General features: G+C 41.0%; 1 protein-coding gene across 1 annotated transcript in view; it reads right to left on the reverse strand.

Moving 5' to 3' along the window:
* MNAT1 (MNAT1 component of CDK activating kinase) overlaps positions 1-20159 on the reverse strand; it is a 119561-nt gene that overhangs the window by 76270 nt on the left and 23132 nt on the right. The window contains exons 2-3 of the mRNA XM_036384859.1: positions 9072-9224; positions 7378-7451 (exon numbers count right to left, since the gene is read on the reverse strand). Of these exons, the coding sequence (XP_036240752.1) occupies positions 7378-7451; positions 9072-9224 (227 nt within the window). The remainder of the gene's footprint in view (positions 1-7377; positions 7452-9071; positions 9225-20159) is intronic.

Raw genomic sequence — 20159 nt, forward strand, 5'->3', positions numbered from 1 at the left:
TGATCCCCATCCTGAGTGGATGCTGGGCTCATGCCCATGGCCTTAGAGCTACTGAACAGAGCCAGCACAGAGCACTCCAAGCCTCCAAGAGCTCTGTCACGTGCCTACAAGAGCAGCAGAGAAACTTGTGTTGCTGTTGATAAATCCTCCACAAGAAACAACCGCGCAGTGACCGTGCTGCATCACACCCCAGAGGGAAGAGGGAAGGAGGTTCTTGTGCAAACACCAGCACGTGGCACTTGGGAGCTTTTGGTTCAGTTCTCTCTTCTCAGGTTTTTAGGCAACCAGAACCAAGCTAAGCCTGGGCACAGGCACCACTGCCAAGTCATTTGTACCAGTGAGGCTGCTGGAGGGAACAGAAGGAAGCAGCATGAAATGCGTTCTTACTCAGCAGGGTAATACACATCTCAGTCTGGAGAACATCATTTCCCTTCTTCCATCCTCCCCACAGGTAACATGGCAGAAAAGGGCACTTAGGAGGGTTCTAGGCAAACCAAACCAAAAGCAGCTCAGGCTGGCACACCAGGTGAGAACCAGTGAAGGAAACATCAAGAAATCAATGCCAGGAGCAAATGGAGATGAGAAGAAACAGGAAGGTCCTAAATGGTAGAGCTGTGGATGCAGCTCAGTTCTACAAGCCCAGCTCTGGCTGCCAAGGGAGGCATTCCTGCTCCCCAAGCACAGGCCTCACTCTTTCCCCTCCTCTGATTCCAGAATTCCCTCAGATACTCTGCAGTGTCAACAGAAATCCCCCAGTAACCTGAACTGGCTCAACACAGGGGATGAGAGCCAGGGAAGGTACCAGGGAAGTAATAAAAGGGTACAGATGGGAACAGGAGTACTCTCTTATCCAGGAGTACCAAACCACCACATCATCTTACTCTTATTAAAAATACTCAATTTCCTCAAACTGCAACAAAGAAGGGCTCAGCGAGATACAGTTCAATAACCTCCTAACCTTAAAAATAAAACTTAAAAAAGCTGTATTTATTTTTCCCATTTTCTGAATAATAAGCAGCATTAAGAGGAATGACATTTCAATTCAGTCTGGCTCCTGAATCAGCTGAACTCTTCCAGCCCCACCCCAGCATCCTCAGTTCAGAGGGAAGATCTAAGATGGCTCAGTTTGTGCTTTAAAACTTTTAGAATCAACACCTGGGCTGAATTTTCAAACTTTGCTACTGTTCCTGGGCAGACCACTGGGCAAGAACCAGAAAAAGGGGAATAAAGGTTCCCTTCTCCTACACACCACCTGCTGTATCTCCATGCTCTAGCTTCAGGCTGCACTTCTCCCTCAGGTCTTTATCTCATGCCACCTCTGGGCACTGCCATAACCCAAACAAACCATTCCAAGTTCAGCTCCTTGGTTTTTGGAAGCAAGCTACCCACCCCAAATGTTTTGGGTTTTTTTTCCTCTCCAAAAGGCATAATATTTTCCTATTTCATATTGTGACAAACACACACTTATTGGTTGTAGCAACCTCTCCTTAGCAAAACATGATTTTAGTCTAAATCTTCAGTATTTTAATGATGATCTGACATCCAAATTTCCAGCCTACAGTTGCCCACTGACAAGAAGTTTTAATATTTGAGTATTAGGGCAGAGAAGAAGTATCATGTGCAAATGCTGGCACACAATCAGCCCAGGGCTCTGCAGTGACAGCAGCTGCATGGGAATGTCAGCACTTCCTACAACCTCAATCCACAGCAGCTCTCTAAACTCTCCAGTGACGACACAAGAAAGAAATAGCACATGAGCCATGCTGTGCTAGCAGGATGCCCAGATGCCACCTTCAGGTGCATGAGGAGATGCCAAATTGCCTTCAGCCTCCTGAACATCATGAATATTTCTCTAAAAATAAACCCAGCCATAAGCTGATGATCCCTGTTTTGCAGTTATTGCTGCTTGAAACCTTCAGGATTTGTTTTTTTGCTTCTTTCTCAGTTATCTTTAATAGGTTAAACTGGCTACCATTTGGTCTGTAAAACAAGAAGCTCAAGATTTAAAACTCATACTGGAGAAAAGCAGGCATGTTTTAAACACCTGCAGATGCCTACCTTTATTGAGAACTGCTTACAAAAATGGCTGTATTTTGGTACTTCACGGGAAGTAACATTTCTATCCAAAAAAATCTATTTCTGCATCAGTGTTTGGGAAATTTTCACCCTAAAAGCCCACTGCTCTGCTCATGGTGGAAGTGTTTACCCCCCCTTGTTCTCCTGCTGTGGCTGGAACTAAGCCACAGCCACAACCCTCTCAGCAGTCAGACCTGCTCACACCACGCTGACTCTGCTCTGTCCATCTTGTCCTGCTTTGTCACTCAAGGATATTGGAGGACACCAGCAATCAGATTCTGACTTCCAGCCCCCTCAAAGGCCAGAGGAAATTTGTCCCAGAGAACATTGATCTACAGCCATTGATGAGAAACACTGTCCTGGTCCTCAGCATCTCCTCCTCAACACTGACCTGTCCACACTTCAAGAGTGAAAACATTTAAGACATTTTGTTGCAAGAGTGGAAAAGGGTAAAAGAGGGCAAAAAAGTGTTAAAAAAAAAAAAAAAAGGAAAGTGTAACAGTGTAATCTGGATCTGCCTACATCAATTTCAGTGTCAATAGCTGCCCTTTAGTACATGAAAACAGCATCTTCCCTCCTCCAATAAACACCTACCAGCAAAACAAGCTGCTCTTTGACACTGCATGGTTACCAGTGGCCAGCCAGCAGCCAAAACATCTTTCAACATATTTTCTAATAAATTTTTCATGAGCTTCAAACGTCTTTTCATCAATATTTATAGAATACAAATTCTTGCCATTGTATCCTCACAATACAGCTGACAAGTCTGCTTTGCAAGGGGCACTAGGGCACAAAAAATAATTAAGATATTATTTCCCTCTCTTGTCCCTTGTCCCCTCCACAAGTTACTTGGCATTTAAAACCCAACAACTATAAAACCAAAGAACACAATTGCTATCACTCAACATACAGACTTGAACATAGCTAGGACTATGCAGCAGTTTTTTTATTTAGCCTGCTTTGAGTTTTGCCAGAAATTTATTTTAAATGTACTACTTAACTTTAAATAAGGAAAAAAATAGAAGTAGAAAAACTAGAAAGAGTTAAAAATCCCAACTCATATGCTACACCTACCCTGAAAAAATATTGGTGTAGATCTGAATATGAGTGGCAAAGCAGATGGCTGGTTTGAAAAGGTTTCAAAGAGAAGACAGACTTATTTTTGTCCATGTTGAAATATAGCATAAGCCGATATAAGAGGCCTGAAGCCCTTCAGGGAAAAGAAACAGAAGCTGTTTTGTATGCAACAATTATTTATCTTCTTATCCATCTCACATTGGTTGGTTTATAAAATGACTTGCCTTGAGACATCTGTTAAGTATAACAGGAAGACTATTGTGTTTTTTTGTGAAACATTTCATTCTATTTAGGTGAAACTCCCAAGTTCTGAAATTCAGCCTCTACAGGGACTTTCTCTGTTTTTCAAAACAACAACATTCATTATACAATTCTATAACAAATGGAAAAACATTTTCCTAGTTATAAAAAAAAAATAAGACAAAAATTTTAATTAAATGGCACAATAATTGAATGAATGAATATCACTGCACTGCAGGACTAAGTTCCTCAAAATCTCCCTGTTTTAGACTAAGGCTGAAAATTACTAGCATTAGTTCATTATAAACAATATTGCTCCCATCCTACTACAAACAACTCCTAAATTATCATCTTCCTAAAACCCCAGGCTGGGAATGGCAGAGTGCTACAGAGGGAGGCACAGCCTCATCCTCAGTCTGCCTGGGATGTCCCAGGCCACCTTGGCAACTTCCCTTGGTGCTTTTGAGCCTGATCCCTGTACTTTTAAAAGGGGTAGGAATGCACTGAGGGAGAGAAACGATGGAAAAGAATTTAACAGGTCCCTTCCAACCAACATTTCTGGGATTATAACAAAATACTTATCAGAAACAAAAGAAAACCCACAGTTAAGCCAGAAAAGTCAGTTAGGTATCAATGATTATTTCTGTTTATCCTCAGTGGTCTTTTACTGAGTCAATAACTTTTCCAGAAGAGCTGTAAACAGCAGTGAATGACTGAAATCACTCAGCCCCATCACTCTAAGACCATTTTGGCAGGAACAGTGTGATGATGAGAACTGAAACAGATCTTTGATAAAGCTGCCCAATTTCCAGTTGTGTTATTGCCCGTGTCAGGACCAGCAACACCATCCTCGAGAACACACACACAGAAGGGGAAAAAACCAAACCACGAAACAATAAACAGCACAAGCCACAAGTGATCACAGATAGCAAAACCCTTCCTATCCAAGGATCACTTGTCAGATAAGTGTTCTGAGAGGCAGCTGGTATTGCATAAAGGAGGATCAGGGAGATACAGGAATACACCAATAACAGCAGCCTCCTTGGGGCTGAATGCTTTTTAAAAAGCAGCAATTACCCAGAACAATCGTGCTGCGGTAATGCCTGGGGGCCTCACTCAGGTACCAGGAGAAGGTGCCAGGCACACGCTGGGAGGCGGGTCCTGCTCCAAGAGCTTTCACACAGGGCTTGGAAAAATGGCCAGGGAGATACTCTGGGGAAGGAGAAATACTTGGGGGAAGAAGAAAACTCTGCAGAAAGAGCAAGCGAGGACCCTTTAACCAGGTCCCTCTCATCATATGGGCACAGTCCCGACTCACTCAGATACATGTTGCCCACACCTTTCCCAAAGGCAGGTTTTAACCCTTTCACTTTGTTTTTATTCCTAGTGCTAATAACAACAAACTGTGCTTATAATGCTCTCAAATTGTCCAACTGATTTTTCTTCTGGGGAGAACTCGCTTTGAAATGCGGTTTTTATTTAAAGCCTTGTTAAACACATTTTAGCCCAAAGCATTATTCAGTAGCTACACTCTAAACCACTTCAAAAACCTGGTTTTTATAATAGAAATCTTAAAAGGTGACTACCCTAATGTTTGTTTGACCTTCCCACACACACACACTGCTGCTGCACCATCCAACTCTTCTATTTCAACAGAAAAAGCCTGTAGGTATAAAACAGCTGATATGAAGGGGGAAAATGTGTTTGAAGCGAGGTCAGCAATTCCTGTGTCTCATTCCATTGCTAGTTTTGGAGCTGACCTACCTGGAATATTTGCAAAACTTATCAGAATCAGGGTCACATGAAATACACCTACACAGGATGTTTACATTTTGTCTGTGCTAAGCAACTACTTCATTTAAGCCCCTACAACAACCCCAGAAACAAAACCTTCCAGCAAAGAGAGAAAAAAAGGTGAAGCTGCACTTCCTCTCACAGAAAAACTGAAAGTTTGGGGCTTGGGGAGAGGGGAAAGCTTCCCAACCACCAGCAGCTACTGCAAGTCTGCTGAATGTTGGCTCCACAATTCAAAGCTGCCCTGCACATCCTTTCTTTTCCATCTTGCAGCCCAGTTTTCCACATGAGCAAGCCAGCAGGGAATTCAGAGACACACAAAAATGAAATAACTCCTCTCAGCAGTAAAGTGTGAAATGATCATGCAGAGTCAATGACTTTTAACATACTGTTCAGTCAGGCACACCATTCACAACATGCACTGGAAAATGTCACATCAGACAAGTGCCAGGTGGGGAATTCTGCCCAGGACCACAGCAGGGATGGGCTTGGGGACAAATGTGCAATGGGCTTTGTCACCAGGGAGAGCAAACAGGCCTTGAACTCTTGCCTAAAGTGGTGTTGTTGAATCTAACCTGTCCTCTGGGATCTGTCTGGAGTTGGAATATCATAAATGAACTCACTGACAGTGAAAATTAAAGTCTCTACTGACTGCACCCCTTCCTTCCTCTCATCACCCTGGCAGCCACATGAATGAACTTGGATGCAGTTGGACTTCCAATTCCTTTTAGTATTTTAGGTGTTCCTCTCAGGTAACTAACTCCAATTCCTAAAAACTCTATCAAGCTCCTTCACTATGCATTTGCAGGGCCAAAACAATTATTGGCCAAATCATTTTTTTTCATAAGGTTACCAAGACCAGCCAGGTTTCTGCTGCTTCTAAAACCAAGTTCCCAGTACAAGATTTGGAACCACTTGCAATGTAACCACCTAATCCCAAGAGCTGTAAAACTTTAACATCCTGCACAAATTCATGAGGTTCACACAATTTCAGACAAAACTTCAACTCCCTTGTTACAGATGTTGAAAACTCCTGCAACAGCAGTTAAGTGGGAAATTATATTTAATGCTACATGAAAAAAAGTAGTTTTGCTTCCCATGAGCACACAGATTCTTCCAGGATCCTCTGGCCATTCTTTCTCTTCATTGCCTCCTTCCCCCATACCATTCCAAAAAATATACAAACAAAGCTACACCCACATCATCTCCTCCAGATATCTGGACCATGTGAGTGTGACTGGTGTTTCCCAGCCACACGATTTGGCTTCCCAGCCTCAGCCTCCTGGTGCCAACAAAAACATGATACATTGCTCACAGCAGTAAGTGTTTGGATACATTTCTCCAAAACACCACAGTGCAAAAAGGAGCAAGGGCTCCTTTGAGAAAAATGAAGGAAAAGTGTCATCTCCATGGTTTCCTTCAAATCACATTCACTGCCCCTCCTGCATGCTCTAAGTCACCTCTTCTTCCTCCAGGTCAAAAAAAAGAAAAGCCTCAGAAGCTCATAAAAACCAAGAACAAACCATTTAGGAGTCACTCCTTTGAACACATCCTTGTTTTTCTAAGCAAAACCCATCACTCCACTATAAATCACAAGTCACCCTAACTAAGAAGAAAATAAACTCTGTTGATAACATTGTCCCTTCCCCAAAGGGCAAAGTTCTGCTTCAGCTAATCCAAAGAGAAAGAAATCAATGTCTGTTCCTAAACCTTCTCCTTCTGCACAGCAACATAAAATGCTACCACAGTGGTATGTAAGGTCATCAGCTTCAAAGCAGCTTCAACTACTGTACTTGCAGAAGCAAAAATGATGAAAGACACCATATGGCTTCTGTCATGGTAGATAAAGCTAATGGAGGGATATAATGAAAATTTCAATTTCTCCTCTCTTTGTTTAATCTTTGCCAGTGCAGCATTGACAGTCCCCTGCAAGCCTTTCTTCTCCAGCTTTGTTTCCTCATTGGTTTGTGTTTTTTCTCTGGCAGATAAAATGTTTTACTTAACAATGTCCTACAGTTCAGCAAATATGATTAAATCCAGAAAAAAAAGTAATTAGATAAAAATCTGATACTGTGATAAATCATATTACAGAAACTGAACTTAAACATTCTCATAGGCAGCTAAGTCAGAAGATAAAAGCCTATGGTCTCACAAGCACAGCACATCAAAAATTCAAGCATTGAGACTTACCAATTTCTTCTATTTCTTCCAAGAAATCATTATATTCATCTAGAGTGGGAAAGTCTTCCTCTCTTTTATTGTATCTTTGAGAGAAGAGAAAAGTATTTATAAAACACAGAGAGATGCAATTTCCATTCAACAAAGCTTTTGCTGCAAGCTGATTAAGCATTGATCTACTTTTATCTACTGTGTGCTTTGTGACTCCCAAACTGACCAGAATCTTCACTGGGAGACAGAAGTGCCTGCTCCAAAGGAAAGGAGGAGCCTGGAAGAAATCTATGCTATCTTTGCCTATTGTTTGCCAATTCCTTTTCCAGGGTTACAGGTAAACATGAGCACAGAGGCCAAGACAGAGTAACTCCCAGCCAGCCTCTTAACAAAGGCAGAGACAACAGCAACACCCACAATAAAAAAAAAAAAAAAGCTTTTCTACAACAATCAGAAAAGAGAGTTTGGCTTTGTGCCAACAACAGAAAGCATATGTCAGCAGCAAACTGAAAATGCTACACAATTATCTCATTTCATATCAATAGAGCATTCCAGCACTCATACTCACCTCTTCAGAGCTGGAAAAAGTAAAAAGATGAAGGGACAACTGGCTTAGAACATGGGCAGCTTTTGAAAGTCAAGACAGGAGACTTTCTTCCCAAGAAAATATAAAAACTAGATTCTGCTTGATCTGCAGACTGTGACACCAGGAATATAAAAATCCCAAAAATTGAGGCCATTTTCCAATCTGGGGGCATTTTTTCTGCCTCCTAAAAACTAATCTGGCAAACCACAGCGGGCCAAGAATTTTCCAACATTTTCTCTTCTAACTAAACTTTATTCCATGTTTAATTGACTTATTACAGATTGACTTCTGTTAACTTCAGTAGACTTTAAAATCCAACATCAAAATTTTCACTGCTCTCCACAACAGCATCTTGGTATTCAGTGGCACAGTTTCCCCACATCTCAGCAACATCATATGATTCATTTACTATTGTCCCAAGTTTTAGATAAAGGCTGACAAGCTTATAATTTACCTGTAAGTTCACTTAGGCACACAGAGCTCTCTCTGGGTTGTTACATTTATCAGATTTTCTTCTATTAAAATACCAACTGGCTCCCATATTTTCTTTATAAAATGCTGCTTTACTGGCTACAAGGAGTGAGATGCAATCTTAGACCTCATTTATCTCAATTTCAAGAGCTTTCAAATCTGCATGACAGACTGGTAACACCAGGCTTGTAAGGAACCACTTCCACTAACAATTGCTGTGTGAAGCAAAAAACAATGTGAACTCTCTTTTGCCCATTTTGATTTTGAAGGGAACTGGCCTTCAACTCTCAGAACAGGTCCCCAGGGAACAAAACAATCAAGGTCCTGTTTCTTGCTCTGCTGCCATGTTCACCCCCTCAATATCTAATCATCTCCATTTTGGAGCCAAGTCTTTGCCAAAGAAGGCCACATAGAAACACTCAACATTTTCTAATACTAAGCAGGAATCCCTCAAGGCTAAATTGAGAATTCAGCTCTCAATTGTTGCACAAAATCAGATTCTCTGAAATCCCTCCATGATAAATGGAGTCAACTTTTATCGTTTGCCACTTTAAAAAAAAAAGAAAAATCTCCTCTGTACTACTGAACAAGTAAATTTTTTTAAATGTTGATGCATGAAACACATCCACTTTCTGTTATTTTAAATGGTGACACTCACATTTTCAGCACTTTCTTCCGGATTTCCACTTCCTTGTCGACAGCAGGGTCCTCAAAGAGCTGCACCCTGAAGTTGCTCTTCCTCAGGGGGGTGTCACACTCGTGGCAGTTCCCAGCCCCTCTCACAAACAGCAGCTCCACACAGCTCTCACATCTGTGGCAGGAAGGAAGGGGTGCAGAGGTGTTGAACAGAACTGAAACACAGGAGTGTGCCCCCTTTTTGCTGTTTGCACAGCACATCTGCCCTGGTTTCACTTTCTGCAGCACCCACCAGGGGCAGCAGGCCAGGGCTCTCCACCCTCCTGAGCAGAAGAGGCTCAGCAGCACAAACACAAGGACTCTGACTCTCCCTGCCCAAACATCTCCAGCTCTTTGCTGGCACCAAGCACCAATCCAAACAAAACGATGGGGTCTGGATCAAGGGGAAGCTGTTACTGACACCAGCAAACCCATTTCACATGAACCAGACTGCAAGATCCTTATTTACTCTAAGCATGACCTCATTGCACAAAAACCCTGTTTATTTTCTTGATGCTGCAGTGCAAGGAGAACTCAATCCAAGCATGGACACAAATCTTGCCTGCAGACTTCCAAGCCAGTCCCATCACAGAAGAAGTGCTACAAACCTGAGCTAAAATCCAGCCCAGCAAAGCTAAAAGAATAAAAACCATTTCAGTCAGCAGCCAGCTTTATGCAGCTCTCCTGTGCCTTCTGGTAATACTTTTTAAATTGCATATAAAATAAACTTTACACAGAGACTGCACAGAAATAAAACAAAAATACCTTTCTGTTTTTATTTCTTTTGACCTAATGAAGACTTCAGATTTTAACAAGATACTTGCTGACCAGTCAGTTGGCATTTATCAAAGGAAGAACACATAACAAGAAAGCTGATTTTAAGAAAAAAGTACTTGGGTAGTAATAATGTGCAAATTTCTAGTGGAGGACAACACCTGCTGCAGTCATTTCCTACTGCTGGGGAGGCAAAGGGGAGCCTATTTATAGCTTTGCTATATTGAAGCCAGAACAGTTGTACATTAAGGGCTAAGCCATGTTTTACCTTCACAAACCCAGCACAAAAGCTAAACAAGTTAAGAGAAACAACACTGACATGGTTGAGAAAGATCTTAAACAAAACTTTCACGCTGCTGACCTATCCCCAACTAAACTGGTTCCAGTCCTTACAGAGGCAGAGGTGAGGAGAGCCAACCAGTTCTACCCAGCTGCTGTTTTCAAGATTAGAAAGTGCAAAACAAACACAATTGTATCTCACAATTAAAAAAAAAAAAAACCAAACAAACTTTTTTTGTTGTTGTTGCTAACACAGAGAGCTACAGCTTCAGCCTGCATCTTGCACAGCAGCTGCCAATGTTAAAGAGCAAACCTTGAATTTACTTGGGCATTTTCCTGCCCCAGAATTCCTTTAGTTAGAAAACAAAGTGTATTTATAAATACAAATTATCTGGGTAGGGAACAATTAAACTTCATTAGCACACTAAGCCTGAAATTTAGAAGCTGCTGGGACATGAACTCAATAAAATAATGAGAAATTAACATAATTACATAATTAAATCAATTTATGTCCCCACTACAAGAGGAGCAAGAGTAAATGCAAGAGAGCAGGCAAGGCAGGGAAAGGGATTTCTCCTTCCTTTCTCCCCCAGCCTGTCTGTGCATGCAGGAGCCCAACACAAGGACAGATTCACTGTCTCTATTCTGGCAGCTCTTGCTGTTTGTGCTTTTCAACACAGCAGCCAGAGCACAGAAAAGTCCCTGCCTCCTTTTTCCTAAGTTATAGAATAGGGAATAAAGCTACAGAGCTCAGCAGGTGGATCCAAGTGCAGGTGTTTGTATTGTTTTTTATCACAGTATTGCCTAAGGACCAACAGAACAGGGGCTCCATGTGCAGGATATTATTCACAGACAGTAGCACCTGAAAGTACTTCACTCCCCCCTTCCCTAAATCAAAGACACTTCATGTTTGCACAGGACTTGACTATGGAAAAAATCCCTCCTTGGAAAAGCACTTCATACAAGTGCTTCCATGCCTTCCCCAACTGAAAGCACTGTTTCTAAGGCTGCAAAATAGCTTTCCATACATAAAAAGATGAGTCAACACCTCACTATGGGAATCCCACATCAGGTGATTGCATTCTCACTCACTCATGCACATCCACCCTTATATTTATTTGGAGATAATTCCTCCTGAATTCAAAGGGGGCTGTATGGGACAAGTCAAGGGCAGAGCTGGACTCAGGTCCATGTCCTGCCTCCTCTCCCATCTCCAGACAGATTTAATACACACAGATCCCAAACTTCCTTCCAAACAAATCTGTCATCCTTGCCCCCACAAACAGCAGCCACTCTGCCACCAATAGCATTGTTGGGTCACACACTTCCATCTGATTCTTGAGGAAGGGAAAAAAGCCATTTCCCCTGCCCTGCTCCAAGGAATTCCTTTTGGCTTCACTGCAGACCACTAATGTCAGAGCATGTGTCACCACCACAAAGGCACATTGTTATAAAGGTGGATTTAATGAATTCTTTCACATCTTCAAATAAAGATTTCAAAATGTGACTTGAGAAAAAATTATCTTGCACTGTAAAATTCAAAAACACTTTTTTTTTTTTACTTCCATTATTTAGTTAGCTAGTTATTAAAATATGTAGCAATTTCTGTGACTTCACCAAAGGCACCCAACTCATTCAACAGCACAGAGAGACATCCCAACCCCACTGGTATTAGAGAGCTCCTCATGGCACACAAACCACATCATTTCAGGAGATCCTTTTCTTTCCAAATCCAACTCTTCCCCACTGGCCTTACTGTAAGGACAGCTGACTGTGGAAGCAGGACACCATTCTGTGTACATCTTTCACTGGCCAACACATTATATGTGGCTTTCTCCAATTGAGCAAAGCACCAAAGCACCTCCTTAACTCGCCTTCAAATCAGGGTCAAAACAGATGGCACTCTGTTTTCTTAAATTAGGAGCCTTAAATAGGCAATTTTGCATTTGTATGTGTATTATGCATGCAGATATGCTACCTATATAAACTATTTTTAAAAATCACATCCATACATTTGTTCAATACTTGAGTTTGTCTGAAGACAGCAGCTTCACATGAGAGCTAAACAAATGGTGTGATGTTGCTGCTTCTCTTCACACCAGGGCTGCACAGCCTCTGCAATCTGTATTCTACTTCATACACTCACTAAAACATTTCCTTCTGGATTTGAGTTTCTAGCCTGAGAACATGTGATCAGGATGAAGATCAATAGAAAATGCCCAAGGATTTACACATGGACATACAACAGGGAAAACTATCAGTAATGCCAAGCAGGAACAATGAAGTCTCCTGGTCTTTGACACCAATAAATATTAGAATGCTCATTTTCATTTCATGCACAGTGGTTTTATCTGTTGTCCTTCTCTTTAATCCCCATGAAATATTAAACAAAAGGCCCAGTCTCTGAGCAGTCTAGAACACCACATTTTTGGGGGAAGCAAACAATAAAGCATCTGCATGGTTTGGCACCATCAAAGCACAAGCAGCACTACAGGCCCTCATGTCCAAGGACTTCAGGATCACACTATATGTGCTTTTGGTACATTGCAGAAAACAAGCAGAGGTTCCTCCCCAGAAAGCTGTTAAGATATTTATCAACTAAATTACACTGACTGGGAACTGAGTGTTTGTTTTGGACAGAGTGTCTTCAAGGGGTACAGGATTTGTGCCCAATCCTGCATTCCTCACACATGCACACACTCACTTCATGCAGGGAGGATGGCAGACAAGGAATCAGCCCTCTGGGACACTGAAGGATGAAAATGCCTCACAACATTAGCATAGCTTGATGGTGCTGCTCACTTTTTTAGCTTGGCTGGCAAGGCAGCAAACAAAACAGATTAAAGGAACAGCTATTTTCACAAGCAGGAACACAAGATATTCTCTCAAAATTTTAGATTCTGCTGAGCATTACAAAAGTGTGCAGAACTTTAGATATGCAGCTATTAATCATTTCAGTAAAAAAAACCCCAAACTTTATGGCTTTTGCTGTTGAGTAGGAGTATTACAGAATGAGTTACTACCCTTCTTTACAAAGCCTATTTTTAGTAGATAGACTCATTAAACAGCATCAAACACTTAGAATTTCTAACCTTGAGCTTTTACAACCAAGATGTTTCTGTTGTTTCAAGTAACAAAACAACAATCCTCTCTATTACGGAAGAAACAGTTTCAATTAAAAAATAATAATACAGTCTTCAATACATAGCCAAGACTTGAACCACAGACAACAGGAGTGGAGAGAATCAGCAAAAATGATGTTTCCACTTGTTCCTCAATTTCAATGTCAGAGGGAAATTTACTTATAGAAGTGGAATGACTTGATTTATGGGGAGGGAATATTAAAAAACAGAAAACACACACATGAGAAAGCTTACAGAATGACATCTAGTTTTTTTAATCAAAGATGCTTCTAGAAACATTCCTGGGCTTCTGGCTTAGCTTGGATTAGACAATTTGATATTCTCAAGCAGGGGTTCTTGAAGTGAGACGAGAATAAACCTGTTTATTTCACAACCTTCAGTACATTTAACAAGTCACAGTGGTTTCTGTTGAGCAGCCAAGAGCTCATCAATGACTTGCAGCTGGCCACTGCAGCTTTATTTTCTGGGCTGAGGGACCCATAGACACAGGTTCTTCCTGGAGTCTGCAGCAGCCATGACCTCTGAGATCCAAAAGAGTCAAAAGAACCCAGCAAAAGCAATTTTTTGCCATATTACAGGATAAGGAGCAAAAGGAGAGCAAAGAGAAATTTGACTTCAGCGACACCAAGCACCTCTGAGAGCCTCAGAATAAAGGAGCTTAAAAGATCAGTAGGGAGTTAGGGATAAAACTCAGTCAAATTCTCCTTTTCACACCTCAGCTTCAGGAATCCACAAATCCTTATTCAAGTACTTGCAGTAGCTGCTGCCTATGTTTGTTGGGCCATCTCCTCCCTGACTGCCAAATAAAAGAGGCAGCTGGGAGAAGGAAGAATCCTGTCCAGATTTTGTTAAGTTCTACCAGTGGGGATTTTGCTGTCCTTACCTTGTGAGGAGACCACTTCAGAGCGCTCTCAAAACCTTATTTGGCCAAAAACCCCACCCAATGGGTCTTGTCTTCAACTAGTAAATAAACAGGTCTCACAGGCAGCCCATGTGCCATGCAGAGACTACAGCTCATCATGGCAATAGGACACAGCCTTCAGGCAGGAGCCACAACTCTATCAGATTCAGATGGGAAGTGCTCAATTCAGATGAGAATTTTGGGGTTTTAAACACTGCTGATAAGCTATCTGCAGTCATCTGCAGCTCCCTTCTCTTCAGCTCAGTCACACCGTGACACAAAATCTCAGAGATTGCTTTGCTAACATTTCATTTTTTTCAAATCAGGACTCCAGAGAACTGATCTGAACTCCCTCCTTTAAGCAACAAAGCAAAAGCAAAAAGACTCTGGTGCTCTGCCTATATCTGTGTTATGTCAATTCTCAGCATCATCTGCCAGGCCTCTGAGAACACAATCCTCCTTCTAGACTGTTTATATCTTTTGGGAAAAGGATGCACGCACACCACTTCTGTTTCATTTTTGTTTTGTCAGACAAGTTCTGCTCCATATTGCAGAAAAGAGGAGGTTAAATGAGCCCAGACATCTCAAAAATTTAGGAGACATTCAGGCACAGTTAACCCTATTTTCCAAACTCCCATGTACATACTCTGCTATACAGACCAGGTCCTCTCAGCTGCACCAGAAATAAAGCAGACCAGGTAGTGGCTGAACAACAGCCCTGACTGACTGGGATTTCTAAAGAAAAAAAAAAGACATACTGAGTCAATTAATAATAAATATTTCCACCACCCATCGTGTTTCAACATCTCTACTACAAAACCATTTCAAGGGGCTTGGACCTGACAAGAGAATTTGCAGCAAGCTAAAACTTAAATCACTTTTATCCTTTCTTTTTTCCCTAGGGAAAAAAAAAAATTAGAGAAGCTTTTATGTTATTAACTCTAGATAGTATAGAAAAAATATTTCTATGAGTATTTAAATAAAAGTGGTTTTTCCTGACATAGTGCTGCCTAGTCAATTAAGGACACAGTCACAAAAACGTGTCTTACAGCACCATTCTGCCAGTTTGGCCAAACAACAGGCCAGTACTTGAGAGGCCAATTCTTGACACTCCAAGAGCAGCTGTGTGGCATTGAGAAATAAGGGCTTTCACAATGACTAGGCACACCAAAACCGACCCAGGATTTACTCAGTGTACCAGAACAACAACTCCAAATCCATTATGGTCTACTGGGCAAACACATGCACTAAAATAATAATTCAACTGTGTCAATAACCTTTGCTATTATGCTTTATTCTCCTTCAGTGAGAACTTTGCAAGTTTTCAGAGTTCTCAGCAAATATCAAATTAAATAGTTTATTAGGATTGCCCACAGCACACCTGAACTTAAGTCACAATTACGAAATCTCCCAAGCCTGTCCCTTTTTAGACACAATCCAGCTCCACGTCACCCATTGTCTCACAGGACAAACATATTTGTCATTAACGAGTGTTGAGATCTCACAGCAGACTCCACATGAGAAATGTTGCCCCCCTAGCCCTCCATATCCATTCCTTGCCTCATGAGAAAGTCCTGCACTGTGTGGATGAGCTGACAGATCTTACTAACCAAGTACTCTAAGCATTCACTTACTCCATCACATCAAACACCTACATAAGCCAGAAATCACATGGGGAAAAAACTAAAATATAGACAACAAAAAATAAACACTTGGGGGTCCCAAAATAGTCACAACAAATCTTTAACTTGAAATCTTTTACTGAAACAAGACTTCTACCTTCTCTCCTGTATTTTCAACACATTTTAACAGGGCAACAACAGCATGTAGGAACAAGACAAGGAAATGTGGCTTTATGGTAAAAGGGAAAAAACATTAAAAGGTATTTGTGGCATGATGGGATATCCTGACCACATTACTGAGGGCTTGTCACGAGACACTCCCATATTTCAAGTCTAATCTCAGAGTAGGAAGATAAAATTGATAAGACACATCTGTCAGAGAGCCAGGCATATGACCAAGGTCTTCCAAAATACAACAATGATTTGGGGTCTCAATGGGAAATATGCAAGGCTTTGAAAGTCTGTCAAAAATCAAAATCTTGACCCATCTTTCACAAAGATACCATTGAGTGATCTACAAATGTTGGCTCATCTCTCCTGGGTATTGGGAGGAACCAAGCCAAATTCCTGCCAAGAGCAGAGACTTGTATTTGACTTGAAGCATGAAAAGTACACAGTCCAGTTTCCTCAAGCTATTCAAATACAGAGACAGTGTGGGTGTATGCACACACAATTAAAAACAACTGAAAAAACAGCCTGGTGGAGCAATAGCTGCATCAGCCATGTCCTGGATAGCTCTGAAACCCCTATCAGTGCTCAAAAAACAAAGTGTAACAAAGTGATGTCCTCCCTACCACTAAACTTCCTTAGTTTGAAGTGACTGAAAGAACAAGTTGCCATGACCAAGTGGGAGCTCCTGCATAAATCTTGGTTTATGATACAATAAAATCAAGTGTTTCTTTTTATTTAATCACAAATGAATGGCCAAACTCAAAGGTTAAGACATCATCTGCCATTCTGATAAGCAGCAGAAGTCCCAACAAGCCTGAGTTTATATATTCAGCTTGGGAACAGCAGAAGTGTATCCCTGCATGTTAAGTCAGCACCAGCACCAGAGAAGCTGCTGTAACCTCACTGCTGTGCACTGTCCTTCCCCTGCTGTCCTCTCCCACAGGCCAGGATAACATTTGTGCAGCCACACAGTTATTTCTGGGTCATTTCTCAGCCAAATAAACTCTCCCATTGGGTGCACCACACAGGCAAGTCACAGTTTGAACAAGATCCCTGAATTGAGATCCCAGGGATTTCCACTGGGTGGGAGGGCATAAAAAGCCCCTGTTCTTCTCTCTGTTTATTAGAATTTCTCCTTCCCTCCTCCAAAGCTTTTGGAGCATACTCCGCTAGTTTATCTTGATCCAAAAGTATAAGGAGAGAAAAGAAGACCCAAAAAGTGTCCATCATTATTTCAGGGTACCCTACAAGTTGCTTGATCAACACACCTCTAAAAAGCTGAGTCAATGAACAGTTAAAACACAAGCAATGCAATAATACATGGGGTAGCAGACAGAGGGTAAATACTATTTTTTAGACTTGCTAAAAATAAGACAGCCAAAAGACCATGACAAATTATTTCAGAATACTTTACACAAAGCACACAAGATTACTTTACAGCCAAGCCCTTCCACAACAGAAACAGAATGCAACACAATTGAAAAAAAGGAATTAATTCATGCATTTGAAACAAGTCAGAGAGTCACTGGGAGCTCATCACTTAAAGAGTATCAAGCAGAGAAAATGACAGCCCTAAACCAATTAAATAGCACCTCATGGTCCTCCTGCCATGTGGGACAGTCAGGAAAAGGCACCTGACACCCAAGGTGGCAGCAGAAGAGCTGCTGGTGTTTCAAAGTCAGCAGCAGGATGTGAGGTTTAACCTGAAGTGACCAGTGTGGTTCTGGTCAATCACACTCAAAACAGATGAGTTCATCCTATGAATGCACAATTAGATAACCACAAGATTACGAAGATTGGCTTTTCAGGAAAAACAGCAGAAAAAGCTACTGAACTATAAGAAGTCCAACCAATAGAGTAGAACTTCATACTGGAAATTCTATTTCTCATCAGTCACAACAGTGGGGGTCTGGAATCAGAATCAACAGGAGTAACAGGACAAAAAATTAGTTAAAAAATTAATATTACTTAGTTTTAAAATGTTTTGTAAGTTAACAAGAGGATGATTTGATGACCTGACAGTCTTCAAGAGGTAACCAGATTTGGTAGAGATGATGTCTCCACTCATATCTATGGTCCTGGTTGTGTGCTCTAACAACTGAAACCCTGAAACAATAATAGCTTAGGAAGGAAAACAAAGGAGAGAGAAAAGCTAAAACTATGTGTATCTTAGAAGATCTGGGCTATGCTTGTCTTCCTTTAAAATTTTTTTTCAGTATTCAATCATCTGCTCCTTCTGCTCATAACACTAATCACTCTCAGCCATCAGCCTGAAGCATCCTTCCAAAATTCAACAGAGATTAAAATTCTTCTATCTAAAAGCAAGCAATTTATCTAATTTGGCATAACCCTTAATACATGTATGTCAGAGACCCAATTCACTTCACTTGGATTTACTTGGATCAATTTTTTTACATGGTGGAAAGAGAACAGGTAAGATCACACCATTCTGCTCGTCCTTAATAGCCAATACAACACACAGAAGAAATCGGAGTAAGAATCCCCAGCTTGTCTTACTTCAGACAGAACATGCAATTTGTCATGGAGATATATTCAACTAGCAAAAATCCTAATATATTCTACTGTAAAAAATCCTTTCTGCAGCAAAAGGTGGTGGTCATACTCAACAAATCATCCTTCCCTCCTCTCCAGCCCAATACAGGCTCAGGGAACTTGGTGCTTTTCAAGGCTGCTGCATTTCAGTGAGACCAAAAGCCCCAGCAGCCTTTGAATATTTTTGTAATATTCAGTAATATTTTTGCTGTTGAAATCACATGGGTTTTCTGGACTAATGAAGGTAATTTTACATCATATCACAATTCCCTACTGAAATGTCAGTTGATTAGGACATCATTTATTCCCTGCCCTAAAGCACCATTTAGAATGACTTGCTAAATCTCTGTTGGCTTTACTACTGCAATTTGAATAGCTGGACATCAGAGAAGGAAGAATGATCTCTATGAATCCCTTTAATACCTCACAGAGCAGAGCTCAAATTATTCTGAACAGTAAGATGCAGAAAAACAAAAGATGCAACCAGTAACACTTTATTGCCATCTTTCATCCAAACTCAGACTCAATCCTTCAAGAAATAAGCCTAGGCAAGTATGTTTTTAAAAGAAATATTTTGGCAAATCTACTTTCTTTTTTAACTTTAGGTTAAAAGAGATGTAAAGAATGAACCCAAAAGCAAGTAAAGCACTTCCTGTTGGAATGAGTGTCTCCTTTAGGAGGGGCTGTGCTACCTGCTGCTGAAGCTCATTTACATCCCATCACCTCCCAGCACCTTTGATCCACTGCTGATCTTCAGCATCCCAGGCACCTCCTCAGGCTCTGTGCCTGCACTCCCTGAAACTGCACCACTGGCACACACAAGTGCCTCAAATTACAGGTTTAGCTTTCATTTCTGTAGCCCAACAGATTTTTATGGCACTTTCTTTAAATGCTTCTTTCTCTCCCTAATCTTAATTTTCCCCATTGTAAATGCAAGGACAATATTCATTAGAAAAACCCCAGAGCAGCAATTCTGTTTCCCCACCTCCCTGGTCTCATTTGGGAATCTCCCACTTCCTACCAATTTTTAAGGGTCATTCCTCACTTCATTTTCACATAATCCCCAAACAACCATTATCACATCTTTTCTCAGCATGAGATAAAATATAGACTGTGCTTCATAAACAGTGGAGACCTTAAGATTACATTCTTGGTGGGACACAGCATGACAAATATTTCAGGGATGTCTTGAAATACCCTACAATATCCAACACGTGGCCAGTGAAACAAAACTCAAAAAAAAACAAGTATATTTTGACTTATTAGAAACAAATAAAAAGAAAAACACACCAAAACCTCCTTCCTCCATCCCACCCTGACCATTGAGCAGGTCAGGTTTCAATTTCCTTTCTAAGGGTGGCAGAAATTCTGACCTACTTAAAGCATGAGAGGGAACTCTTTTTTTTTTTTTTTTTTTTTGTATTTTAAATTTAATCATTAAAAAAAATGCTTTTTCTTCAAGCTCAAAAAAAGGCAACTGCTATTCTAGCACATTAAACCACTTGGTGAATGTCATGCCAACTTTTTGAAGCTAAACTGTAAGGTCATATTCAATGCAGCTACTTTTAGGGATTAAAAATAAGGAGAACATATCAGGCCTTCATTAGCTGTGCTGGCATCTCAATCAT

The sequence above is a fragment of the Molothrus ater genome, chromosome 6 (assembly GCF_012460135.2).
Source record: "Molothrus ater isolate BHLD 08-10-18 breed brown headed cowbird chromosome 6, BPBGC_Mater_1.1, whole genome shotgun sequence".
Classification (NCBI taxonomy): domain Eukaryota; kingdom Metazoa; phylum Chordata; class Aves; order Passeriformes; family Icteridae; genus Molothrus; species Molothrus ater.